At 34.9% G+C, this 27,498-nt stretch overlaps 1 protein-coding gene across 4 annotated transcripts in view; it reads right to left on the minus strand.

Moving 5' to 3' along the window:
• HECTD1 (HECT domain E3 ubiquitin protein ligase 1) overlaps positions 1 to 27,498 on the minus strand; it is an 86,627-nt gene that overhangs the window by 1,134 nt on the left and 57,995 nt on the right. For 2 of the 4 annotated variants that reach the window (XM_069486369.1, XM_069486378.1), the window contains exons 21-42: positions 27,326 to 27,465; positions 26,734 to 27,057; positions 25,210 to 25,376; positions 24,949 to 25,125; positions 20,610 to 21,446; positions 19,719 to 19,940; positions 17,504 to 17,637; positions 16,225 to 16,347; positions 14,922 to 15,078; positions 12,532 to 12,754; positions 10,664 to 10,718; positions 10,233 to 10,415; positions 9,626 to 9,833; positions 9,453 to 9,538; positions 9,092 to 9,219; positions 7,484 to 7,685; positions 5,970 to 6,107; positions 4,912 to 5,519; positions 3,551 to 3,629; positions 3,328 to 3,421; positions 1,561 to 1,711; positions 4 to 148 (exon numbers count right to left, since the gene is read on the minus strand). In XM_069486369.1, the coding sequence (XP_069342470.1) occupies positions 4 to 148; positions 1,561 to 1,711; positions 3,328 to 3,421; positions 3,551 to 3,629; positions 4,912 to 5,519; positions 5,970 to 6,107; positions 7,484 to 7,685; positions 9,092 to 9,219; positions 9,453 to 9,538; positions 9,626 to 9,833; positions 10,233 to 10,415; positions 10,664 to 10,718; positions 12,532 to 12,754; positions 14,922 to 15,078; positions 16,225 to 16,347; positions 17,504 to 17,637; positions 19,719 to 19,940; positions 20,610 to 21,446; positions 24,949 to 25,125; positions 25,210 to 25,376; positions 26,734 to 27,057; positions 27,326 to 27,465 (4,581 nt within the window). The remainder of the gene's footprint in view (positions 1 to 3; positions 149 to 1,560; positions 1,712 to 3,327; positions 3,422 to 3,550; positions 3,630 to 4,911; positions 5,520 to 5,969; positions 6,108 to 7,483; positions 7,686 to 9,091; positions 9,220 to 9,452; positions 9,539 to 9,625; positions 9,834 to 10,232; positions 10,416 to 10,663; positions 10,719 to 12,531; positions 12,755 to 14,921; positions 15,079 to 16,224; positions 16,348 to 17,503; positions 17,638 to 19,718; positions 19,941 to 20,609; positions 21,447 to 24,948; positions 25,126 to 25,209; positions 25,377 to 26,733; positions 27,058 to 27,325; positions 27,466 to 27,498) is intronic. The other 2 variants (XM_069486397.1, XM_069486387.1) reach the window with 2 other exon arrangements.

Raw genomic sequence — 27,498 nt, forward strand, 5'->3', positions numbered from 1 at the left:
TACCTTGCGTACAACTGTGAGCCTGGGATGCAGGTTAGCCAGTCCACCTGGGGGTAGAGTTGAACACCCAGTGGTAAACTGCAAGAAGGCTTTCCTTTCATCTGAAGACATGCCACACAAAACCCTCACGAACCTCAGGAAACCAGGGCTATGAGAACAAAAATATTGTTATATTGAGTTGATAAATTTAAAAGAAAATCACTACCTGTACTTTGTAATCAGCAATAACCCCCATAAAAAAAAAAAAAAAAATTATCCTTATGTCAGAAGAACAGCACTATCTAGAAAGTCCTGGGTAAGTACGAAAAGGGCTGATAAAATCTACTTTAAAAATATTCCTCGAAGACTGTCTTGCACTTATAAATGTTAAGAGCTGAAACACTGATGGAGCGTAAGGATCAATGGAGTATAAAGATCATTTGGATTATGTAACAAAGTCAGAAAAGCATAAGATACATTTCCATAATTAATCCAAATATGGCTAAATTTACCAAAAGAGACCTGAAATAATCCATTCTTATTCCAGTAAAATGATTAATTACTTTGTGAAAAGTTTATGTAATTAAATACTACATACCCATAAAATGAACTCTAATGCCACAACATGGTTAATTTCATAATCATGTTAAATATTCCAAATCACAGTAGGGCCAAACAGAAAAAAAAAAGTTAGATAAAATCATAATGTTAAATAAAAGAAACCAGATCATAAAGAATACAGACTATATGATTTCATATGTTAAAGTTCAAAAGCAAGCAAAATTAATCAACAGATAGTGATTTAATTATTAGAAAAGGATATGGTGGGAAAGGGTTTTGGAGGTGCTTCTTATTCTGAGTACCAATTATAAAGGTGTCTTCATTTTATAAAAATTCTCTAAGCTATATATACAATTTTTGTACTTCTCTGTTACAGTTCAATAAAATGTTTAATACAAATGCAAGATAGCCTAAGGATTTACAATTTACCAAATTTTTTTTTTCTTTTTTTTTTTTTTTTTTTTTTTGAGACAGCGTCTCACTCTCTTGCCCCGCTAGAGTGAGTGCCATGGCATCAGCCTCGCTCACAGCAACCTCAAACTCCTGGGCTCAAGCGATCCTCCTGCCTCAGCCTCCCGAATAGCTGGGACTACAGGCATGCGCCACCATGCCCGGCTAATTTTTTCTGTATATATTTTTAGTTGTCCATATAATTTCTTTCTATTTTTAGTAGAGACGGGGTCTCGCTCTTGCTCAGGCTGGTCTCGAACTCCTGACCTCGAGCGATCCACCCGCCTCGGCCTCCCAGAGTGCTAGGATTACAGGCGTGAGCCACCGCGCCTGGCCCAAATTTTTAAAATAATGAAAAAAAGAAAAGGAATCTTAATATCAGCTATGATTCACTTGTCTTTTTGTGTACTCTCAGCTTTATCAATGGATATGTATCTTTGTAATCATGAGACTTCACTGCTTTCTTAATTGCCAATGTAACTCAATAAATTAATAGTTCTTTAGAGAATCTGTCATTAGATTTTGGGAATATAAACAATTTTGTTGATCTCAGAAAATATTAACACATACCTGTCACGTGTATAGCCCAGCTTAGGTTCAGTGTAATTGATAATATCCTCTGCTGCCCAGGATGGCGACTGGTTTCCACAAAGAATCATCTGGACTTCTTCATGGCTAAAGGAACTTAATTTCTCCATTGGAAAAACTTTATTAAATCCATCTACATTGTACATATACAAAAAACACAAAAACAAAACATACAACTCAGTTTCCAAGTTATAATTCCAATACCAAATTTCAAATCAAAATATCCATTATTGGAATCAATCTAAGTGTCCATCAATTGATGAATGGACAAAGAAAATGTGGTTTATAGCCACAATGGAACACTACGTGACTATAAAAAAAGAATGAAATCCTGATATTCACAGGAACATGATGGAACTGGAGGGCATTATGTTAAATGAAATAAGCCAGACACAGAAAGACAAATATTACATGTTCTCCCTCATTATGTAGGAGCTCAAAAAGTTGATCTCATAGAGGTAAAGAGTAGAATGATAGTTACCAGAGGCTGCGAAGGGTGTGTGTGTGTTAGGTTGGGGAGAATGGAGAGGCTGGTTAACGGGTACAAACATACAGTTAGAAGGAATAAGTTCTAGTGTTTAATAGCACAGTAGGGTGACTGTAATATTTAACAATAATATACAATATATATTGTAAATTTCAAAGTAGACAGAAGATTTGAAATGTTCCCAACATAAAGAAATGATAAATGTTCAAGGTGATAGATATCCTAAATACCGATTTAATCATTTCACATTCTTCACATGCATCAAAATATCACATGTATCCCATAAATACATATGAATATTATGCATCAGTAAAAAATATCCATTATCAATTAAATGGACAGAAGATCAATAAAATATTCATAAATGTTTGAATAAACAAAATAAAATTGCTTGAAATAAAAACTGCTAGAGTTTTAAGTAAAAAAATCTGTCCTTTATATCACAAATGTGAACAAAGAGAGAATATTCAGTTACTATGGTCAGTAGCCAAATTCTTTTTTTTTTTTTTTTTTTTTGAGACAGAGTCTCACTCTGTTGCCCAGGCTAGGGTGCTGTGGCATCAACCTAGTTCACAGCAACCTCAAACTCTTGGGCTCAAGCCATCCTACTGCCTCAGCCTCCCGAGTAGCTGGGATTACAGGCATATGCCACCATGCCCGGCTAATTTTTTCTATATATTTTTAGTTGTCCACATAATTTCTTTCTATTTTTTAGTAGAGACAGGGGTCTCACTCTTGCTCAGGCTGGTCTCGAACTCCTGACCTCGAGCGATCATCCTGCCTTGGCCTCCCAGAGTGCTAGGATTATAGGAGTGAGCCACCACGCCTGGCCCAAATTCTTATAACGACTCAATCTGGAGCTCACTACCTCTTTGTGTTATACAAGCCAGCCAAAGTTGTGTTCTCATTTTCAAAAGTGATTTATAGTCTAATATACTTTGTTCCCATCTTCCCCTGAAGAACTTAGATTCTTTCATGGTTTAATTCATCCTGATCACGTAAATTAGAATATATACAACCTTACATACATCCACTTACAAATGAAGAAATGACAACCAAAAGTGGGTCCCATTACCCCAGAGGAGCACGCTGAGGGTATACTACAGCTTGAGAATGTTACAAATTGTTCTGGGTGCTGTGCAGGACCTAATTATCTAGAGGACAAAAAACTACAGGGCAAGTTTACCAGCAATTCTTGACCTTAATTTCATGCATCTCAAAGTAAAAGGAGAGGGATTATGCTAAAGATCCTTTAAAATTACCTCTAAAGGCTTCCATTTGTTTCTGAATACCCGTATGCATACAAAAGTCAAACATCAAATCCACATATTCTTCTGCATTATCCATTGTTATCATCTGCAAAGGAAAATGTGTCAGTATAAATAACTGTTAATATCTAGGAGTACTTCAGTAGGACCCAATACAACGGGCCTTGTTTAGAGGATATTCCAGAACTTACAACTATATTAAAAGCAAAATTTTTACCTCATCTTCACCACTTGGTTTGAGATCCACAGCTGTGAAACCATATATTCTTGAGGAAGGGCAAAACTGGAAATTTAAACTGAGAGGACAAAAAAGATTAGATCAATTCACATTCAGCTATTATTGGTATTTAATTTTGTAACGCTATTGTCAAAACCATGAGTCACCCCCTCCTCAAACAACAAAAGTAGCACACCAGCTTAAATATTAGTATGAGGCCTTTTTAAATGAAAAGCCCTGTGTACAAGTACTAGACCAACTGTTAATAAATCCATGTTGCTTTGCAAAGATTACATGAAACCACCACCTCTCCATGTTTTACTTCCCCCTCATGGCACAAAATTAATGAACTAAAGATTTTTGCAATGAATTATGACAGCAACAGGTTTGTAAGACTTTTTTTTAGGAAGAAACTATTACTTCACTGAAATTATTCATGCCCTGTATAAATATATATATATACAAAAAATATCAGTCTGTGAATATATAACCATTTATCAAACACAACTTCCCAATATTATCAGCAAATATTAAAACAGAAAAAAAGAAAGCAAGCCTTGCATTTAACCTAAAATCATAGGAGAATGTATGGAGGGTAAGATATTACATGTATATAAATTAACAGCATTTTATCAGAAGATCTGCAGCATCTTAGTTGATGCAGCCAGTGGGGATAAAGGCTTACATGCCAACAAAACTGTATGTGACCTTTGCCAAGCAGGCCATATATATTAGCTGAAGAATTTGTCAAAAATAAGCTTTGGACTTTTTACAGTAGACATATAAATTTACCACATTTGATAAATCAGATAATCTTCCAGAGGTTTGATTAATAAGCTATATTCCAGTATTCTGTTATCTTTTTTTTTTTTTTTTTTTTTAAAGACAGGATCTCACTTTGTTGCCCGAGCTAGACTGCAGTGGCATGATCATAGCTCAATGCAGCCTCCTCCAACTCCTGGGTTCAAGCCATCCTCCTGCCTCAGCCTCCTGAGGAGCTACGACTACAGGCATGTGCCAGCACACCCAGCTAATTTTTTAATTTTAATTTTTTGTAGAGACGGGGTCTTGCTATTGCCCAGGCTGGTCTTGAACTCTTGGCCTCAAGTGATCCTCCCGCCTCAGCCTCCCAAAGTGCTAGGATTACAGGCATGTGCCACTGTGCCTGACCCTGAGTATTATCTTTATAATATTAACAAATTAAAAGTTCAAATTAATAATCAATATTTCCCATAGCATGTTACTGTTTTTGATATATTGTTTACTCATATATTGCAAATCAATGGGGACAAAAAACCAAAAGCTTTAGAACTTATTCATCCATTAGGTTGAATGTATAGAATGTATATATTAAAGCTTACCCTAAATCCTCTATGCTAAGTGGAGGCCCAGAACCTGATGGATTCTTCAGCACTAGTTCCTGTAGTTTTGTGTTCTTTTCATCTTCAGAAAGACCTTTGTTGCTTAAAATCTGGCGCCTCTTGATAGCAAGGTCTTTAATTTCTTTTAAAAATCTGGCTCTGTGTGGGTTTACTAGTTCAAAGTCTTCCCAAGTTAAAATTCCATTAAACCAAGCTGGTGGTTTTGGTTTAGGGGGATCAAGAATAAATTCTGATTTTGAATCCTCTTCAAAGCTTCCTACTGAGAGTGAATCATGACCCTCCTCTGTAGAAGCTTCAGAATGACTTTCGGTACAGTGTAAGTCTCTGTCACCTCGTGACTCATAAATCAGTTTACTCATATTGCTTTTAATGTCACCCATACACATAAGTTTAAAAAAAGGTTTAGAAATAGGTAAGTCCACAAGTCTATTGTCTTGAATGCATTTGGCCAAGAATATCCCAAGGAAATGAAAGAGTTTTGTGATCCTTTCAAGCTCATCACTATCTTGTGGAAATGGTGCTGTGAACAGTCCGCATGATCTCTGTACATAGTATCCAGGAGGTTTCAATCCACCTCCAAGATCGACCTAGTTTTTTAAAAGGGAAAATGCAAATAAAATTAAACAAAAGGTAACAGTAGTTAAACCTATCATTATCATGTTACCTAAGAAAAAACCCATAAACATTACACATCTTCATCTTAGCTATCTAAAAGTATACACACTTTATATAAATAGCTTTCAGTGACTAAATTTTATCCTTTAGAAATATTTTGACAATATCAAGATTATGTGATAATAAAAGTAGGTTCAGAAAACCTGGCATATGTTCTGAAAATATAACCTATTTTTTTAAAATTTCAATATATTTAGGTGGTAAAAGTGCAATTTTGTTACATGGATCTATTGTACAGCAGTGAAGTCTGGGCTTTTAGTGTAATCACCTGAATAGTGTACACTGTACCCAGCATAACCTATTTTAACACTTTCCAAAAGCAGAGTCACAACTCAACTCACAAAATAAGAAATAAATCTTACATGACGAGATTCATCATCTGGAAAGTTATCATCACAAAGCCAAGCTCCCAAGTCAGTTCTCTGGAATTCTGCTGCCACCAGAGCATAAAACTCTAACGTGGGACCCAAGCCAGTCCCCTCTTCTCCTAAAAATTCAACCTAAAATAGGAACAAATAAATTATGGGGAAAGTGAACTTAAAGTTTTGAGTTTAATTAAAAAAAGATCCAATTCTTATAAAAATTTGTGACATCTGATCCAGTAATAAACTTTTTTTCATAACGCCATGTAGTATACTACAAGCAACAAAGGAGTTTTATTTTAGTTTTACTAAAGAGAAGAGCACATTTGTTGTACACTATTACATTCTTAAACACTGTGCTGAGCACTGTTCATACACGAACTTGCTTAACACAACAACCCGACAAAATATTTATCTCCTTTTTACACCCCAAAAAACCAAATCTCAGATAAAGAGGTTAAATGATTTGCTTGAGGAAATGATGTTGTACAGATTTTTATGTGTCTATGTGACACCAAAACCTAAAATCTTCCGCTCATTTGTGACTTTAAGCAATAACTTTAGAGGTTTTTGGTCCATACTCTACCTGTTCCAAAAATGATTTGAGGTATTATTGCAAAAGCATACAGCACAGTTTTGTTTTTTAAAAAAAGGATTATCTAGGTTAGAAGAATATAAGGGTAGGAGAAATAAGATGAAGGCAAAGAAAGTTTGTATATAAAGTGAAAGCCATAAGGCCTTGTACATCTTCTAGAGATGTATCAAATTTGTCACGATCAGTTTGTGATTCAAAAGATAAAAACAGGCCAGGCACAGTGGCTCACACCTATAGTCTCAGCTACTTGGGAGGCTGAGCCAGGAGGATCACCTGATCCCAGAAGTTTGCCACTGCACCCCTGCCTAGGCAACAGAGCAAGATCCTGTCTCAAAAAAAAAAGATAAACCAGCTGGTTCACATCTGTGGCGGGAGAGGTATTATTTCCACTGTTCCTCATCTAAAGAATACTCTTTAGAGGGAATATAATCAACGATGTTCACAATGACACCTCTATAGTAAATATACTGAATTTCATACGGCCATTTGCCACAACATGCTTAATACATATCAATGATATAATACCAAGCACAATTTAAGTGAAACAATATTACAAAACAGTGTGCTCCAAAAACGCAGGTATCTATCTAATAGCAAACTTTAACCAGAAAGGTAAAATTTAGAGTAACAGAAAGAATCCCTTGAGAGTACTAATTCAATCCAACTTTGTTAAGTAATGGATAGTGGCCTTCAAACACTTTGCCACCTCAAGAGTGAAGACGTTCTTTGTTCCTCATTAATTGCGCAAGATCCTAAACCATGAGGAGGTGGGCTGACATCCTCTTATGAAAGATGCTCTGAGAAAGAAATCCTTCTTCACATTTATCTAACAGTTTTTATGCAGTGGAAGACAGAGATTGGCTGGTTCCCCTGTGTCATTCCTACTCCCTAAAAGAAATCTTATTTTATATGAAGTTACCTCAAGAACTGATTTCCGATCTGCATGTATTTGCATGACGTTCTCAGCCCATTCCATCAGTGATTCACCACGTGGAACTTTTACCCTTTCGTGCTTGAGACGACCAACTCGAAACTCTCCAGGATCATCTCGCCTTACACTGCTTGTGGTCCTTGTTCGTTCCACCGTGGCTTCGCGTCGGTTTTGTAACCACACTATTGCTCTGAAATGGAAAAAAATCTATGTAACTGTACCATATATTAAGAGTTGAATGTATTACTACTGAACCAGCAACAGAATTCAAAGATTTAAGAAATTTTTTAAAAAGTATTTTATAAGGTGATTTTTGAAACACAGTAATCTTTTTTATTGCATAAATTCCTTTCATAAGTAAACATATATAAAACTCTCTTTATTATAATCTGCCTTAAACAAATTGAGGAAGTACTGGGTCTACATTTTCCCTCTTTATTTTAGCAATTACATAAAAATGAAGGTCTGTGGTCCAAGCCCTACATCATACAAAAAATATAAACATTTCCTAACTATCAGAGAAACTAAAAAATGGTTAAGCTATTTTTCAAACTGAAAGCCACCATCAAAATGGCTGTTATAATTTTAAAACATTTTCTTTAACACAACACAGCTAATCCATCTACGGTGGGAGAAAGAACCTGTAACTAGGAACACGAAGATGAAGGTTCTACTCTCAAGTGTGCTACTATAGTTTGGTAATTTCAGGCAAATCAGCTAAGTACTATGAGAATCAATTTCCTCACCTATAAAATAGAAGTCACAATCAATGCCATTTATCACAACAGATCTATAGTTCCATGTATACAAATGCTTTGTAAATAGTATTAAATGGTACAAAAATGTAATTTATCAGGGAAGAAATAGCTACACCTATTTTGAAAGAACACTATAAGTATATACTCATTCAACAAAATATTTTTTGACCGCCTACAATATGCTATACACTGTTTTAGGCACTTTAGCTAGAGCAGAAAACAAAACAGCCAGAAATTCCTACCCTCATGAAACTCTGACCTAGTGGAAGGAGACAGAAAAACAAAATTATAGTAAGTAAAATATGTAGTATGTTAGATGGTGGTAAGAGAAAAATGATCAAAAGGAAGGAAGATATATTTAAATATTATCAAGGCTATCTGTAAGCATTCAGTTTGGTATTGCCGGAAATTTCAGCAACTAATAATTTACAACTACTAAACTACTATGTACAGTAAATACAACTACTAAAGTACTATACACAGTAAATGTTAACTGATGGAAACATTTGATTCAATCCATACTACTCCAACAAAGCATGTATCCAACTGAAAATGGAAAATTTTAAAATATTGACTACTTTTCATAAGAACACAAGCTAATACATTTTCTCCATCAGTCTTGACAGTATATTTGTACATTTTGAACTTATATAACATTCTAAAAACATAAAAAGATACACTTCCTTAGCACCAGCATGGTGGTGCATGCCTGTAATCACAACTACTTGGGAGGCTGAGGTAAGAGGATCCCTTGAGACCAGGAATTCACGATCAGCCTAGGTGATATAGGTGAGACTCTGTTTCAAAAAAAAAATAAAGAAAAAGGTACACTTCCTACCTTGATGCACCAAATGCTGTACATGTAAAGTAAAGTTGTCTAGTTTCAAATGGTATCAGAAAAGGACACTTGCTGGTTAACTGTTCACACCAGTCTGGCAGAGCTCCACTTGCCAATGCCAATGGTTCCTGCAAATTAACAAATAACAATTTCTTAATGTTATTAAGGCAATTAATAAAAATGACAAAAAAAGAAGTAAATTCTTAACTGTAATTAAGAAATGAATGCACAAGACCATATTGCCCAAATTAATGAATCAGGGGGTAGAGAGAGATGGTGAGAGGCAAAAGGAAGGAAAGGGAGTACTATGAAAAGTCCAACAGTTACATAATGAAGGGTTCCAACTATCTGATATTATTACCTCAATCTGCTGTAAAATTTTTGTTGTGATTTTTTTGCTAGTGAATTCATCTGGTGGAAAAGTAAACTGAGGCTGCTCATCACTGTCTGTAAAAGTAATTAATAACGTTAATAAAAATTTAAACTGACTTGCTTTAAGAATGCTACAGAAATGAAACAAGGCTTCTTACAGACCTTCTTGGGATATTCTAGAATAAGGGTCACTTGCAACTATATACAGAATGCGCAGAAGCTGAAGGACATCTTCTACTCCACAAGAGTTCTGTCCATTGCCTGCTTTGGCCTGGGGCTGTTCTTTTGTTAAATTAAGAATATCACTACTTTGAAGAGTAGAAATTGCCCCCTGGTTTAACCCAGACTTTGTTCCGTGCTCACAAAAGTCCTGTAGAAACAATTAGAAAAACGGGCTGTTAATCACATGTTCAAGAAAAGTAATGCATCACTATCTTAGTATTACTTTGCAAAGGTGGGACTTTTTCAAAGAATTACCTTCTTTTTAAATAAAAAAAGTATTACATAAGATGAAAATGAATACATTCTAAACCATTAAAATTCTCAAATAAAATATAACCACTATAATCCATAGTTCAAAATCTGTACTCAGATACAATACCACAAGTTATATTTGAAATTTTACCATTGGCACATTTACAATGTTAATTCAACCTCATTTTTTAATTATGTCCCAATGAACCTTTCTTCCTTAAAAAGCTTTTAAAGCTGCAAAACAAAGCACAAAAGCCATTCCCAATCAAAATAGTGTTTTGATGCCAACATATACCTTATATGCAGCAATGAGCTGAGAACAATTTCTGTTTTTCCTAATACTTTTATTAGTGCCAGTTAATTTCCAGTGGCGCAGGAAAGCAGCATCTGCATTCTTCTGCAGGTAGGTTATCAAGTCATTCTTTGGTAATTCATCAGTGCCAAGGTACTGTTCCACATGCTCTATAGACCAGCAACCCTACAACAGGAAAAACCAAATGTTGGCCTTTCCCAAATATAAAGTCTATGATATTTCACATGCATTTACATGAGGCAGCTTTAGGATCATGCACTTAATCCATTCTAAAGAAATTCATGTTAGTCATTTTCCCCTCAAATGTTCAATTGCAACATAACATTAGTTTTACTTTATTTTTCTTCTTTTGGGTTTTTTTTTTTTTTTACTAAATAACCAAGAATAAGACAGATATTCTTAAAATAACTTACCACTTTTCCATTTTCCTTTTCTTTGTCAGAATCCTTCATTTCTCTGTACATAATTCTAAACATGAAATATTATTCAAGTTAATTCATAAATCAAATTATTTGTGATTATTTCCTATGAGGCTTCAATTCTTAAAAAATATATAAATGATATTCACTTGACATATGCTTGTACTAAACACTGAACTAAAGGAGAATTTTTAATAAAAATATTAATTTGTTAAATATAAGGAAAAGTAGTAGAAACCATATTCATGAGTTATGATTTATAAATTTAGCATTATTGCAAAGAAAGCATACACTAAATAAAGCGTTTAAAGATATGAAGTAATGCAATATACCAAGTGTTATGATTATTTATATATAGTCATGTATTGCTTAAGGATGGGGATAGATCTGAGAAATGCAGTTGGGTGATTTCATCCCATGAATGTCACATAATGGTACGTATTTGTATATCAAAACATTTATAAATATAGAAAAGGTACAGTAAAATATGGTATTATAATGTTATGGAACCACTGTCGTTTATGCAGTCCACTGTTAATCAAAATGTCATTATGCAGCCCACGACTATATCATCATAAAAATAAAATGAAGTAAGAAATGATTTTTCTGTGTGTAGATGGAAAGAAGGATAGAGATAACAATGATCAGGAGTGCTTATATTCAAATAAGGCAGTTGAGATCAATTTTGAAACTCACAATAAAACTTGAAGGGAGAATACCATTATGACTTCCTATCGTATCTCAAAAGGACCTACATTACTTTTATTGGATGTTATATAAGATCATCAATGATGTTGAGAACATCAGAAAACGCACTAATAAAAGCAAAGTTACAATTTGAATTATGACATAATTTATTTATATTACTAAATGATTATTTTATAGGTAATATTTAATGATCACTTACTACATCCTAAAGAGAAATAAAAACACTTACGTATATTAATTGATTCCTCACAACCACTCTCATTTTACAGATAAGGAAGGTGATGCATAAAAATGTTAAATAAATCTCCCTAAGGTCATTGTTGAATGAACAAAGAGGCAGGTTTAACCCACACCTCTCAAAATAAAGAACAAAAAGAAAAAAAATTATTAATTATTATGTGTTTATTTATTTATTTGAGACAAGGTCTCACTCTGTCACCCAGGCTAGAGTGCAGTAGCAGGATCATAGCTCACTGCAGCCTCAAAGTCCTGGTCTCAAGCAATCCTTCCCTGCCTAGGCCTCCCAAAGTGCTGGGATTACAGGTGTGAACCACGGTGCCCAGCCCAAAAAGAAAATATTTAGTACTTCATACATGATCCCAAAGAGTTCAAATCACACTCTTTTCAACAATTATGTAAAAAGCTAGTCTAGATGGTTTCCAAAGGTCCTTCCAGTTCTAAAATTTAACCATGCTACATCAGGAGTCAGAAATGCTCTTACCTATTCAGGAGTAAAGAGTTTACTCCTATTTACAGGAGTAAAACAATAGAAAGACCAGATCTTTTCTGTTCCTATAATCCAAAATATGGAAACAATTGCGCACCGTTTGGGGAGTGGTAACACTTGAAGGTGCTGACTCGGGAAAGGGGGGGTGGGGGAAAAAATATGAAACTATTGTTTTTAACTTGCACTGTTCACTTAATAATTTATCATGAATATTTCCCATATTATTTCATATCATTGTACAAGAAATAATGTATACATTATGAGGACATACTGTATCTAACAAGATATACTGTTAGACTCTTTGATTCTGTAAAACTAAATTGAAAAAAAATATATATATAATAAAAAAAAAAAAAAAAAAAAACAATGCTTCTTGGTTCATATACTATGACAATATCTACTAAAACATTAAGTTAAAATCTCTTACGTATATGTGGGCTCCCAAATACGCCTAAGTTTATCTGATTTCACGTTGCCATTGCAGGACAATTGAAGCAATTTTTGTACATAGTAAAAGATGGTTGATCTGAAATTGGTAAGTGGTAATTCAACTTCACGAGTTGTTCCAAGACCTGTTACTTTCAAAGTGAGGGCTAATCGAGGTGACGGAGTACATTCAACTTCCTCCAAGAGCTCTGAATGAGGTGTCCCTAAAAATTTTGAACACATGTGAAAAACAATTATACTAAATCAAGCAGTCTAGGAAGAACACCGCATTAGATGACAAGGCCACATGAAATCTAAACCCTTCTGCCATACATTAGCTAAAGGATGTCAGCTACTTAAAACTCTCATGGCCTCAACATTTTTGTTTGTTTTTTCTTTATGGGAATAAATTTTACCTAGGTTACTGAAAGACAGAGTACTAGAATAGAATAAATGTGCATAAAGATTTCTCATTTTTATTTAAAAGTACATACTAACTGTATGAATACTTAGGAAACATTTTGATTTTGTAAATGAGAAAACAAATTATCTATAATTCTGTATCCAGAGAAAACCACACACTCTGGGCCAATAACTATCAACCTGTTACTAACACTGAATGAGTGAATTGTGAGGTAAACATATATATATATATATATATACACACAAATATAATTAGATTTATAATGTATTTGGTGGTGAACTCTTTTTTACTAGCTCATGAATCTTTTCTTCATATCATGATAGTTATCTAAAATATTATTTTATTCACTGCATGACATCCCTCTATACCTTAATAGAGCCATATCCCTGTTACTGGACATAATTGAGGTCATTTCTAATTTTTTGACAATATAAATAATATTTTGCAGTCATCTATGTATACAAAATGGCACAGAGCTAATATTTCTTTGATATAAAGTACTAATGACAAACATATTTAATCAGAAGGTATGAAATACATTGCCAAAGAACTCTACGGAAAGTTTGTACCTAATTATACTCTCTAGAATAGGTTTTCCCTTTTGAAGGACCTTTGAACATTCTGATTCAGCCTACATCCATCCTCGCCATAGAACACTATAATTAAAAGTATACCTACTTTCTTATTTAACACATGTTATCATTTTATTAATTAAAAAGTATATTCCACACTTAATCAACAATTTAAGTGTTCTTTAAGGACAATATACTGATTTAATTGTTGACATTTATTGAGGCACACATTCAAACCTAGATAGTTTAGGTGATTTGCCCAATGTATCAGTTTCCTATTGCTGCTATAAAATATTGTCACAAACTGGGTGTTTTAAAAATGACACGAATTTATTATCATAAAGGTCAAAAGTGTAAAATGGATTAGCAGGGCTTCATTCCTTCTGGAGGCTCTAGGAGTCTGTTTCCTTGCCTTTTCCAGCTTCTAGAGGTTGCCCACATCATGGCCCCTTATCACTTCAACCAGCTCCCTTGGTCACATCTCCTTCTCTGACCACCCCCTACCTCCCTCTTATAAGGACTCTTGTGATTACATTGGGCCAGCCTTGATAATCCAGGATAATCATTCCATCTCAAGATCCTTAATTACATCTACAAAGTCTCTTTTGTCATGATGAGGAACAGCCACAGGTTCTAGAGGTTAGGATTTGAACATATTTGGGGGGCCATTAGGATGCCTATTATGCACCATGAAAGAGTTGTAAAGGATAAAGTTGTCACTGAGGCCAACTGACTCCAGAGACCGTAACTGAAACCACTAGTCAGCTTTGCTATAGGAATAAATCTTTAGCGATTTTGATACAACAGAAAATAGAAGTAAAAAAATCTCACACCTTTAAATGGAGCTTTGCTTTAAAAGTTGCACAAATACAAAAAACACATAGCATTTCTTAAAACTTTTAAAAATTGGTAATTTACTCATTTAAAAAAAAAATCTTTTTTTGTGGGGGGCAGGGACAGGGTCTTGCTCTGTTGCCTGGGCTAGAGTGTGGTGGCATCATCATAGCTCACTGCAACTTCAAACACCTGGGCTCCAGTGATCCTCCTGCCTCAGCCTCCTGAGCAGCTGAGACTACAGGTGTTCGCCACCACAGCAGACTCATGTTTCTATTTTTTTATAGAGACAGGATCTTGCTCATGCTCAGGCTGATCTCAAACTTCTGGCCTAAAGTGATCCTCCCACCTGGCCTCCTGAAGTGTTAGGATTACAGGCAAGAGTCACTGTGGGCCTCAAAATCTGTAACTTTTTAAAGACTTGTGGTTGACAGATTGCTTTTCCTAAATATTTTTATTTCTAACCTGTATACACAAGCAGCACCTTACTTTATAAGCTGTATATAACTATCCTATATGGTATCCATTACAATTAAATCAAAAAACTAAAACATACTGTACCTGGAGGTGGAATTTCTAGATCAGTTGTCTGTTGGACATTAGTACGACCAGGTCTAGGATCAAAAGCAGGAACCAATGCAGAAAACTGTCGCTTTAGCACATAATCATCATCCCACGTTCTCCGGCGTCCTCCTTTAGTTTCGTACTCTTCTTCTTCCTATTAAAATAAAATTCCACATACTGTCAAATGTCACAAGAAGAAAATTTTCATTATTGCAAAAGTGATGTGCTATCTACAAAATCAGGTGCATGCTAAGTAGTTGCTTATAGCTGATGTACTTCTTTAGTTAGCCATATTTCTTAAGCACAAAAAGAGCTAACATAAACATGTACACATGTACACGTACATATATTTCTTGGTGATTTCACTTCATCAAGAGTTAAGTTACATCAATGGTGGTTCTACAAATCTACGTGTGGTAAAATGACAAAGAACCATTCATTCACACTCATTGTACCAATGTCAATTTCCTAGCTTTGATGTTATTGTAATTAGGTAATATGAAACTAACCATTGGGAGAAATTAGGCAAAGGGTACATTAAGACCTCTCTGTAGTATTTTTGCAACTTCCTGTGAACCTCTAATTATTTTAAAATAGGGTTTTTAAAAATGTAAATTGCATTTAATACTGGATTACTTACAAAATAAAATGATTGGGAGTTACTTTAAATTACTAGGGGATAGATAGCACGCACACACACACACACTCCTCCTCATAGTTTGAACACTTAACTAAAATTAACTCTTATAACAGATCAAATTGACATTTGATAGATCTGGAGCAAAAATGTCTGGGTTTGCATCCTATACCCGAAACTACTAACTATATGTGACTTTTAGCAATCATTTCATCTGAAAAATTGGGCTATAAATGCTCAAAACATTGAAAAAATTAAGTTAATACATGTAAAGTATTAAGAACTGTGCCTAGCACTTAGTGATCAGTAAGTGTTAACTGACAGACTACTACTACCACTACTACCACCTCTAATACTAAAACTATAAATCTTAGATAATACCTATTAACCATTTTAATATATGCTTACTGTTACCCAAAGGCCAAGATAAAGATGCTTAAAGTATGAAACTCCTGCATGCATTACACCAGAGCAATCATGGATTCTGTCTGGAATATGGAACCCAAGCAGAAGGGGAAGTTTTCTTTTTCTGTTTGGAACCTCCCTCCCTTCCCTACCCTCCACACATTTTATAGGCATTTAGGTGTTTTGGCTGATGCTTTATCATGAAAGAGAAAAAATACATATACTGTTCTGTAGGGAAGATAAACATGAAGATACTACCTGCTCCCCAATAGGTCGGCTCCCTGCTCCAGCAGGGACCTGTGGTAGCTGCGAGGTGACAGTGTGGTGTGTTACATCAGAGCGGGAGCCAGCTCGACGTTGCAGAGATGGACGTCTCAGAATCTAAAATTTAAAAATGCCAAGAGACACATATCTAATTATTTGACCCATATGTATTTCCATTCAGCCCTGCCCTGAAATTGGCCCATATTAACAAAAGTGTCACTAAAAAACTTTATCTTCATTAGCCACCTAGTTATAAATTCATCATGCATTTTATATTAATCTCTTTCATAAAAAATGTTAATGTACTATTTGTCTTCTTAGCAACATTAAAAGCATTTTTTAGATTTTTTTACCCCATTAAAACTCAACTTGTTTTTTTTTTTACCAATTTTTTGAAACTGAGTAACATTTTATAAGGAGAAATTTAAAATATGCAGAAAGTTACAATAAAGGATATTTCGAGGCACAACTTTCAATTAGAAATCAATCATAGTGGTTAAATATTTCGGGCTTGAGATCACCCTGCCCAGGCCTGAGTACTCATTTTTTTTTTTTTTTTACTTAACTCTGAGGATAAGGGCAAATTATTGCTTTATGCCTCCACCTCATTCCTTCATGTGACACTACTGAGAAAATAGATGAACAATGCTTGCAAAACTGTATGTACTCAAAAAATCATGAAAATTATATTCCTTTTTTTTTTTGAGACAGGGTCTTGTTCTGTCACCCCGGCTACAGTGCAATGGCATTACCATAGCTCACTGCAACTTCAAACTCCTGGCTAGGCTCAAGTGATCCTTCTGCCTCAGCCTCCCACATAACTGGGACTATAGGTGCACACCACCATGACTGGCTTATTTTTCTATTTTTTGTAGAGACAGGGTCTCACTATTGTTCAGGCTGGTCTCAAACTCCTGACTTCAAGCAATCTTCCTGCCTTGGCCTCCCGGAGTGCTAGGATTATAGGCATGAGCCACTGTTCCCAGCCACTGAAATTATATTCTTTAAGATAGTGCAGTTGTCTCTAATTTCACATACTTTAAAACCTGTTAAAACATCAGCATGTGACATTGTAGAATTTTCAAATATAAGCATTATTTTCTTTTAGAGAATCATAAATACCCAGATTAAAAGTGCTTTTCTTAATTAACCACATTTTTCATACTGGTGCTGTTTTCCTTCCTTTGAAGTTTAATTATGACTTAGCTTTTCCTCTCTTCAATTCAATTATTAACATCCTATTTTAGTGAAGAGAATGGGGCACTCTCTCTACCATAACCTCCTCGTATTCTTGGTCCTCCTGATTGTCATCTTCATTTTCATCATCTTCCTCATCTGGCTCAGGCAAGTCTTCATCATCATCTAGCTCGGCCAACAGAGTACTGGCACGGCAGCTATCAAGGAAATCTATAAAACAAAACCAACAACCTTATTGTCAACACAATTAAAAAAACACAGCAAAGTAACTTTGCATTTTGGGTTTTACAAAACAAAGGTAAAATTCAAAAAAGACAAGTATAGAGGCAATCACTCTGTGATTCTCCCACAAGTACGCATTAAATAAATTTCTGTGCCTCTTCTCCAAACAAAAAAAAGGGGATAGGTATAAAGACCACACTTAGTGATGCAACACTTCTTCCACCACCACACAAATAGGATGAGTAAAAATGCGAAACAGTCACAAGCATGGCAGAAAACAGGGATAATGGATGACCATAAACTAAATTTGAATCTATAAAATCATAATAAAAAAGATAAACTATGTGAATTATGCTAAAAACAACAAAAACAACAACCCTATCATCCTTATCTGAACAAGTCACAGGAAGCACAACATGCTGGAAAGAGAACACTATGGAGTCATTCATTCTGCCAACAAGTATCTATTAAGCATATACTATGTGCCAAGAACTGTGTTAAGCACTAGGTACATATATCTGTAAACAAAAAAGCCATGGTCTGAGTCCCCATGGAGCCTACAGGGAGAGAGGCAGTTAATGAGTAAACAGGCTAGATACAGTGGCTAACACCTGTAATCCCAGCACTTTGGGAGATTGAGACAGGAGGATCACTTAAGGCCAGGAGTTTGAGACCAGCCTCAGCAACACAGTGAGTGAAATATTTGGCAGCCATTTCAAATGTCCTAGAAACCCATCCAATGATGTAAAAATATTTTCACAATGTACTGAATAAAAAGAGCTGACTGAAAAGGATATAATCCCCTTCTTGTTAAAAAACAAAAACAGGCCAAGTGCGGTGCCTCACGCCTATAATCCTAGCATTTCTGGAGGCCGAGGCAGGAAGATCACTTGAGGTCAGGAATTTGAGACCAGCCTGAGCAAGAGCAAAACCCCGTCTCTACAAAAGAACAGAAAAATTAGCTGGCCATGGGGGAGCACACCTATAGTCCCAGCAACTTGGGAGGCTGAAGCAGGAGGATTTGCTTGAGCACAGCCAGGAGTTTGAGGCAGCAGTGAGCTTTGATGATGCCACTGCACTCTAGCCTGGGTGACAGAGCGAGACCCTGTCTAAAAAAATAAAAATAAAAATAAATTAAAAGAATAAAAAATATACATCAAATGATCTGGTAGGTAGAGATTAGATGATTTTAAGTTTCTTCTATAGTTTGTATAAAGAATATTACTTTTCTAATAGGTTAAAATAAGAGGAATAGAAACATGCTGTATTTCAACTGAATCAAATGGTTTTTTTCCCCTCTGACAACAGTATGGAAGTCACGATGATGTAACTACTGAACTTTGTAAGCAAAATTTAATCTGCAAAATTCAAATGTTAACCCAATCAAGAAACTTCCAAAAGACCTTAATTAATAGTGTCCAAGGAATGTCACATTACAAATTTTATTAATCTAATACATTTCTTCTATTATTGATAAAGGTGTCAAAAATCTTTGTTACTGTAGTTCTTCCATTAAAATTTCATTGGTGACAAAGGCAAAAAAAGATGACATATAGAAGTTCCTAGATGTCTCCTTTGTTTATAATCACATCATTTTTAATAGTCTCTTATATCACTAAGTTTTTCATATTATATGAAGATTCTACATTTGTAAGAGAGAATTAATTCTTTTTAAACAAAAGTTAGAAATATCCCAGGAGAATATATAATAAAAGCATCATTATATAATTATCTAAATATTTTAGGCCAGGTGCAGTGGCTCACGCCTGTAATCCTAGCACTCTGGGAGGCCGAAGCAGGAGGATAGCTTGAGCTCACGAGTTTGAGATCAGCCTGAGTAAGAGCAAGACCCTGCCTCTACTGAAAATAGAAAAATTAGCAGGGCATGGTGACATGAGCCTGTAGTCCCAGCTACTCAGGAGGCTGAGGCAGGAAAATCGCTTAAGCCCAGGAGCTTGAGGTTGCTGTGAGCTAGGCTGACACCACAACATTCTAGCCCAGGTGACAGAGTGAGACTCCATCTCAAAATAAATAAATAAATATATATTTTAATTGAAACCATAACTTACCATATAAGGAATATTCTGCTTCCTGACCTGTGTCACTCTCACTGGAGGTTGATGTGAGGCTGGTGGTTAAAGTATTACTTAATGACTGACCAACTGATAAAACTGTTGTTGCTGTAGCTACATTGCTGCTGCTAGTAACACTGGATGTTGACATAGTCACTGTTGATGTTGTACCAGGTGTGGTCAAATTAGGGAAACTTTGAGCACCCATAAGAGGAGAAGCTAAAGATAAAAATAAAGCAAATCAGTACAAATAAGTGGGACTATAGGAACCTTAGAAAACACAAGTTTTACATTTTTTAAAGAGTGAGGTCATGAAACACATTAAAAATAGAAAGGCTGAAAAGCAACAACTTTGGGAACCCAACTGAAATCCAACTAAAATTTCTTGTTTTTATAGCACTATTATTTTTCAAAATATTAAGCCTAGCTTTTTAAAAAAGTCAAACACGCAATGAAATAATTCTCAACGTATTTTCCAAGGGAATTACTTCAACCTGTTAGTAGCTTAAATTAGAATTTTAAGAAGCTAAAATCAGTGTAGCGCCTAAGTAAAAAGTATACCAGTTTGGTTTGAGTGGAGTATCATAATATTTAGTAGTTATCTATTTCCTCACGCAACTTTGCTTAATGATTTATCATAAAGGAGTGGAAAATAAAAGTATTATTATTTTATCCTTTTAGAATGAGGTTATCATACCTGATCTGAATTCTTAAAATATGATTCCATAGAACTTCATATTCCTGAGGGCTAAATTTGATGTAGCTGTATCTATATTTATTTAATGATCTAGTTAAAGACTGCAGCCAGAACACACTGAACAAGAGACCCTACTTTGCATCCCTCAGAGTGGAAAAAGCATTGGGTTCCATAAGGAAAAGCTCACTTACTTGCTGTGCTCATCACATTCCTCCCCAAAGTATTAGTGTTGTTATCACTGCTGCTTCGGCTTAGATTCATGTTGTTCGTGGCATTAGTCCGTGCTATGTTTGCCACTCTCCTTACAAAACTCTCCAAGCTAGAAGTTTCTCTTGAGGACAGGTTAGGCACACTTGCGCTAGAGCTCATAGGGGCTCCAGCAGCCAACAAAGAACTCACTGACAGTCTGTTACTTGCTGAAGAGCTAAGGGGTCGTTGTGAAGCTGCTTCTTTATTAGTTAATTCAGATACTGAACTAACATCAGGAGAGCTTACACTAACAATTCCCATGGATATTGCACTAGACTCCCCAGGAGTACGAACAGAACTATCAGGGCCTAACTTCCTTTCAGCATTTTCACTTCCCGTTTCCGCTGTTAAGGTGCTGGTGCTTGCACTGGAAGATGACCCTACTTCTGTTTGAGGGACGTTTTCAGCAGATGAAAGAACAACAATTGGTTCATGGACATCAGCTCCTGAAACTATACTGTGTTCCATTACAATTTCTGATCTCCGTTCCGTTTTGGTCGAACCCAAGCTGATGTCGCTGCTACTGGCCACGCTACACACAGAACTGCTGCTTCCTTTTCTACTTGAGGAGCCTGCAGCAGCAGATGTCTTGTCTGGACAGTTGTTTTTCACCAAGCTGCTCCATGATTGCGTTGTGCCTGAAACAGTGGATGAAACAGGTTTGGGTGATGCCACTGTATCAGGGTCGTACCCTGGTGCAAGCTTGAGGTCAAATTTTCCTTCTGCGCCCATACGGTAAGAGTTTGAGCCACCAGCATCCCAGGTGACATCAATCCAGCCTGGAAAGGGACAGGAGTTTGTGAGACCCAGCAGAAAGCAGATAGGAGCGTGTCAGACAGTAGCTCCACAATATGGGATCAGCTTTTCATCAGTGCTGTACTTCTCTGAACTGCTACAGTCATTTAAGGTCTGCCAATTAAAATGTAAACTGTTGGACTCTAATCAATTGAAACATTATTTGACTATGTAAGATTAGACTAGCTATCTTTTGAAAGCCTGTAGTATTTAACTCTCATGATAAAATTATGTTAGGGAAAACAAATATGTACTGTATACAAGGTTTGTGGGAAATATTTGAAATTCCTTTTATTTCCCTTATTTCTGAACTGTTCTATCTAGTGATATATAAAATCAATGTAAGGGTCATGTTTAATCTATTGGGTTATTTTTTAAATGGAAGAATGGTTTTAAAAAATGAAAAAGACTGATACAAATGGCAAAATACTGCCACTTCAGCAAGTAAATGAAATCTAAGTAAAAGTTTTTTAATTGCTAAATATAATTATGTGATCAATAAAGTGCCAGCTTACCATTAATTTCCAAGTTTGGGCTAAACCCACTAAATGACAGACAAAATATTCATGTATTACTATATAAATTTTAGGTCACTAGCTCAAATAAAGCACTAAGTTAGCATTTCGGTTGTGTTCTCAAAGTTCAGTGGTTCTTTGGTTCTGTAATGATTAAGTTTCATAAATTTAAATAAGCACAGAAAATTCTAATAAAATTTAAAGAGCATGCTGAGCTCTTTTATTAGAACCTATTTGCTAAAGCTAATAACATATAAAAAACTAATCAGCATAATGATATTCAACCTATATATTTACTTATACTCAGAAAATGATAGTCATTCTTTTTGTAAAAAGGTAATTAACTTCCAAAGCAGAAAATTAACTGCCTATCAGAAAAGAAATTAATAGAAAGTTTACAATCTTATTTTAGTGTTATAAGCTAACTATTTCAGGGAAAAATAACACATGAAAAACATTTATTTTTTAAAGTACAAGTCTTCATAGAGTTTAAAAGTTCTTAACCCACACATGCACAGGGCACAGTTCTGGCAGCCACCCATCCACCCACACACCCTGTCACCCAACCCACACATACACCAAGTTCATATATGTTTATGATGAAGCTCGAAGGGGTATAAACAATATTGAATTACCTGTGGGGATTATATGCATGAGTTCTTTGAAAGGAAAAGTGACTGCCCCAAATCTACATAAGTAGCTTAGATGAGATTTCAATTGCCTTAATTTTTTCTGTATGCTGAAATAACCTCTGAAACACCAACATTTAACTCTCTCTTCTGCCACACAGAATCGTGTAAGAAAAGGAAAAGTTCAAAAACAGATCCCAATTCCAAATAAAAATGACTTTTGTGTTGTATTAGTGGTCCCAAAAACATACTGATAATTTATTTCACAGCACTTACCAAGATTTGCAATTGTGTATTTATTTGTTTCACCCAGAAGGCAGGGGATCATATTTTTTTTTTTACCATTGAATATGTGAATTCTAATGAAGTAGCTTTACATAGTGGGCACTCAATATTTGGAGAATAAATGGATATTCCTACCAATACACAGACTCTTCGGAAGGGAAACAAAAGTAATTGATAAAATGTGGAAAAATACTAAAAAATGTAAATCATTAGGCTTCAGAATGTGTTTAAACTATTATCTAAAACCTTCTGGTGGAACTAAGAAAGGGTACATACATAGTACACATAAGTGTATAGGTATAAAACTCCCAACTCCTATGCCTAAAAGATACAGAGTTTATAATGATGAGGCATTATTAAAAATGGTTCGGTTAGGTATTTGAAAGCTAAGGACCCTACCTGACATAAATGTTTTAAGGCTTGACAACATGAATAGCCATGTTAATCAGCCAGAACTCAATCTCTACATTTGTCAGATCAGCAAAAATAGGCCCTTCTTAAATGCTAAATTCTGAAAATAAGATATTAATTTTCCTATGCAGTCGCTTCAGTTGACTCCATCCAGAGAAAAATGAACTATATTCACATGTCCCTAACTAGCCTCCTCATATCAAGTCATGTACTTCAAGGCCAAAAAAATTATAAAAGATAGATTAACTTATTAGTAAGTATTATCAAGATGCCTAAATACAAGAACATTTGAAACTCCTGAGTTAAACAGTACTACTGTCATCTAAACTATTACTGGTATTTATGAAATTTGGATCACTGTAAAGCTGCTTTGATTACAACGATTTGCAATTAGGATATGATGCTATACAGAAATGCATTTGGGGGCCAGGTGTGGTGGCTCACGCCTGTAATCCTAGCACTTTGAGAGGCTGAAATGGGAGGATTGCTTGAGGCCAGGAGTTCAAGACCAGCCTGAGCAAGAGCGAGATTCCATCTCTACAAAAAATAGAAAAACTAGCCAGGTGTAGTGGCACATGCCTGTATTCCCAGCTACTCAGGAGGCTGAGGCAAGAGGATCACTTGAGCACAGGAGTTTGAGGTTGTAGTGAGCTATGATGGCACCCTTGCACTTTGGACTGGGCAATAGAGCAATACTCTGCCTCAAAACAACAACAAAAGTAAATATTTTTTAAAAAAGAAATGCATTTGGTACTGTGGTAATTCCAAGAACAGAATCTTAAAAGCAATATAATCAAATGGTTTATCTAAATAAATAAAGGTCTCAGCACATAAAGCATGAATATATTAAGAGATTAAATGCTAGTCATTCTCCTAAGCATTCTCACTTTTATTATAGCTCTTTAGATATTTAGTATTGAGAATACAAACAATTTCCTTTTTTTTAATACTAGGCAAAATTGATACAAACAGACCCACTACTATTTAGGTAAATTATCTGCTAATAAATCAGGCTTATAGTTGTAATGAAAAAAATTAGTCACTATAGTTCCTTTGGAGTTAACAGCAATTTATTAAGTGGGTAAGGATTTTGCTAAAATCTACAGCATCAAAGGAAGTTGATTTATACAATAACCCTTACAAAACATAAAAGTTTAAATTCCCAAAAAAAGGATTGTGAAATAATGATGATATACTAACAAATAAAGAGGCTACATTTGTTTCAAGCTTTATTGAAAAATATGAAGTAAAAAGGTTAATCCTTTTTCTTCTGCATGATTTATAATACATTAAAAAATTATTGCCTGGTTCCTGTAAGACTAACAAGAAAAATGTAAGAAATTAAAACCCAAAGTAAACTTGAGAATAATAAACTTGGGAAAAAAAAGAAAACATGTCTTGAGGGTACTCAGCTTACACTAAGCTTGACAATCACTTCAAAATATTAGCAATAAGTTTCTAGTCAAAACCCAAGAACTTAAAATTTTCCCTAATTTCGTAATGTTTTTTCCATTTTCCATGTGAAATCACTATCAGTTCTTCTAAATGGTGTTGGTACATTTACACAATTTATAAATTATCCCAAGATAAAGAAAAAAACCCTAAGTACCCTATTTCTACATTACAAGTGCTCAGCACGTACTCACCATTATGTAGTTCTCCTGTCACAGTGCCTTCTCCCTGTGGGCTGCCATCCTGATCTCGCCATTTCCAGTCAAGGCCTCTGATAACACGAGCTCCTGGAACCATGTATTTCAGAACCTGGGAGCGTACTAGACGTCTCTGTCGTCTAAGATTCGCTTCTGCTTCCTTAGCTGCCTTCCCTGTCAGGTAGAAATTAGAGAAATATAAACCAAATCATTTTTTATAACAATTACTTTAGTTAGAAAAACGTCTTATCTCTTTACCTAGCTGATCTTCACATACTCCATTTACAGTGCCATAAAGTTCAAATCCAGATAGTGAGAGGTAGTGTGTCTGTCCACTAGCATTCTTCCCCATCTGTTTAATTCTCACATGTCGCCATCCTTGTTTCTCATCCTTTGGTGGATCAAGAGGCCAGGTGGCAGTTGACCTGTAGATGTGTTAGACAAAAAATTGAGTAATATTTAAAATAAATGAAAAAAATATTCAAGATGGCAAAGATCTTTTACATAATACAGAACTGTAGAAAAAATAAACTTTCATATTCACTCAACAGTTCAAGAATCAAGAAATCAATGGACCTAGCACTCTGGGAGGCCGAGGCGGGAGGATCGCTCGAGGTCAGGAGTTTGAGACCAGCCTGAGCAAGAGCGAGACCCTGTCTCTACTAAAAACAGAAAGAAATGATCTGGACAGCTAAAATTATATATATAGAAAAAAATTAGCCAGGCATGGTGGCGCATGCCTGTACTCCCAGCTACTCGGGAGGCTGAGGCAGAAGGATTGCTTAAGCCCAGGAGTTTGAGGTTGCTGTGAGTTTGATGCCACGGCACTCTTGCCCGGGCAACAGAGTGAGACTCTGTCTCCAAAAAAAAAAAAAAGAAAGAAAGAAAGAAAGAAAGAAATGGGGAGGAAAAAAGTACTCCAGAAAACAAGTTAAAATGAAATGTTTACATGTATGCTATTAATTTGGCTCTTAACATTAAATAATTTATGATTAATATAATCTAAAGACAAAGTTAACAGAGAGTAAAAGATATGCTTTTATGGTAAAAAAAAAAAAAGTCTTTTGTTATAATTCTTACAAAGTTTTAAATAATGGATTAAAATTTCAACTTTAAAGTTTGAAAAGGCTGATTACCTAATAATCCTAATGTTAAGTTCTTTTCATAATATATCAAATGCAGAAAGTGGTTTAAGTGGTTTAAGTACATACACTACCCCTTGAAATGTGCCACAATGTACAATAAAAACAGAGCTAATTTTTTAGAAATATAATTACGACCTATTTTTTAAAAAATAATATATGATCAACACATAAAATTTAAGAAGAGATACATAAAAATAAGAAAATTTTAAGTCAGCCATAATTCTATAAATAGCAATAGCCAGTTCATTTGTTGAACACTCACATATATTATGTAACTATATGGAGAGTTTATAAAAAGCTAATTCCATGTTTTGTTTCCACTAGTATACTATACACATATATATAACTATATATTAATTTTTAACATAAGTATTAATACTAATCACTTTTGACTAAGATCAAATGCAAAATAAATACTCAGGTCAGCTTCTACTAATATTTACTCTAAAGTTTTTGACAAAGTTTTGGTGAAGTCAGTATTTACAAGTTTTAATGCCCAGAGTATCAAGTGATTTGTTTTTAGAATGAAAATCTTGCTTCGCTATTTCACAAGGAAGAGAGCTCTAAAGTATACAATTATAAAAATAAAGAAAGCTCTTTACTGAGTTTTCCAATTTGCAAAGACTCCTCAACTAACCCTGGTTCATTGAGACTGCAGTCATCAACATGGGTATACAAAGAAGTCCAGTTCTGTCCATCTTTGGATACCTGGAAAACCCAATTTCTCAGTGCAGATCTTCCATAACCACGAGCATGTCGAAGTGTATATGCTGATGGTATCACCCAGAGACCCAGATCTATGGCAAACCAGGCATTCTTATCATCATTGCTATGACAATTTAGAGCTGAATTATCACGACTTAGTATGTCTTCTAAGCGGCCATAAGGTAGATTTCTTCCTTCTGATGATGTTACTACTACAAGTCCATAAGCAGCTGGATTTACCCATTCATATGCAGTTCTATACAAAAATAAAGAAAAATTAACAATGTTAATTGCATTTATCTATATTAACTTTTAAATATAAAATTGTATTTAAATAAAATTCTAGAATTAGCAATTTAGATGTTTTCCTCATAAAAAGTAATTTGGATAATCTTAAATTTAACCTATAAAATAAAATTCCTTAAACAATAGGACACTCAAAGAATGGTCAATAATTTCATTCTACTTCACAGAATTCTTTTTTAGATGAATATTGTCACTCTAGCTTAAACAGAATGACTTACTTTGCATTTGTCCCAATCCAGTAAATGATTCCATTTTCATCAAAATCATGCTGGTGCCGAAATATAAAATTTTGGCCTTCTCTTAATTTTCGAACAAAAACAAATGAAGATCGGTCAAAATCATACCACTGCTTTGCTACCTAAATCAAAGAAAATATGGGAGACAATCATTC

This window comes from Eulemur rufifrons, chromosome 2, assembly GCF_041146395.1.
Source record: "Eulemur rufifrons isolate Redbay chromosome 2, OSU_ERuf_1, whole genome shotgun sequence".
NCBI classification, from domain to species: Eukaryota; Metazoa; Chordata; class Mammalia; order Primates; family Lemuridae; genus Eulemur; species Eulemur rufifrons.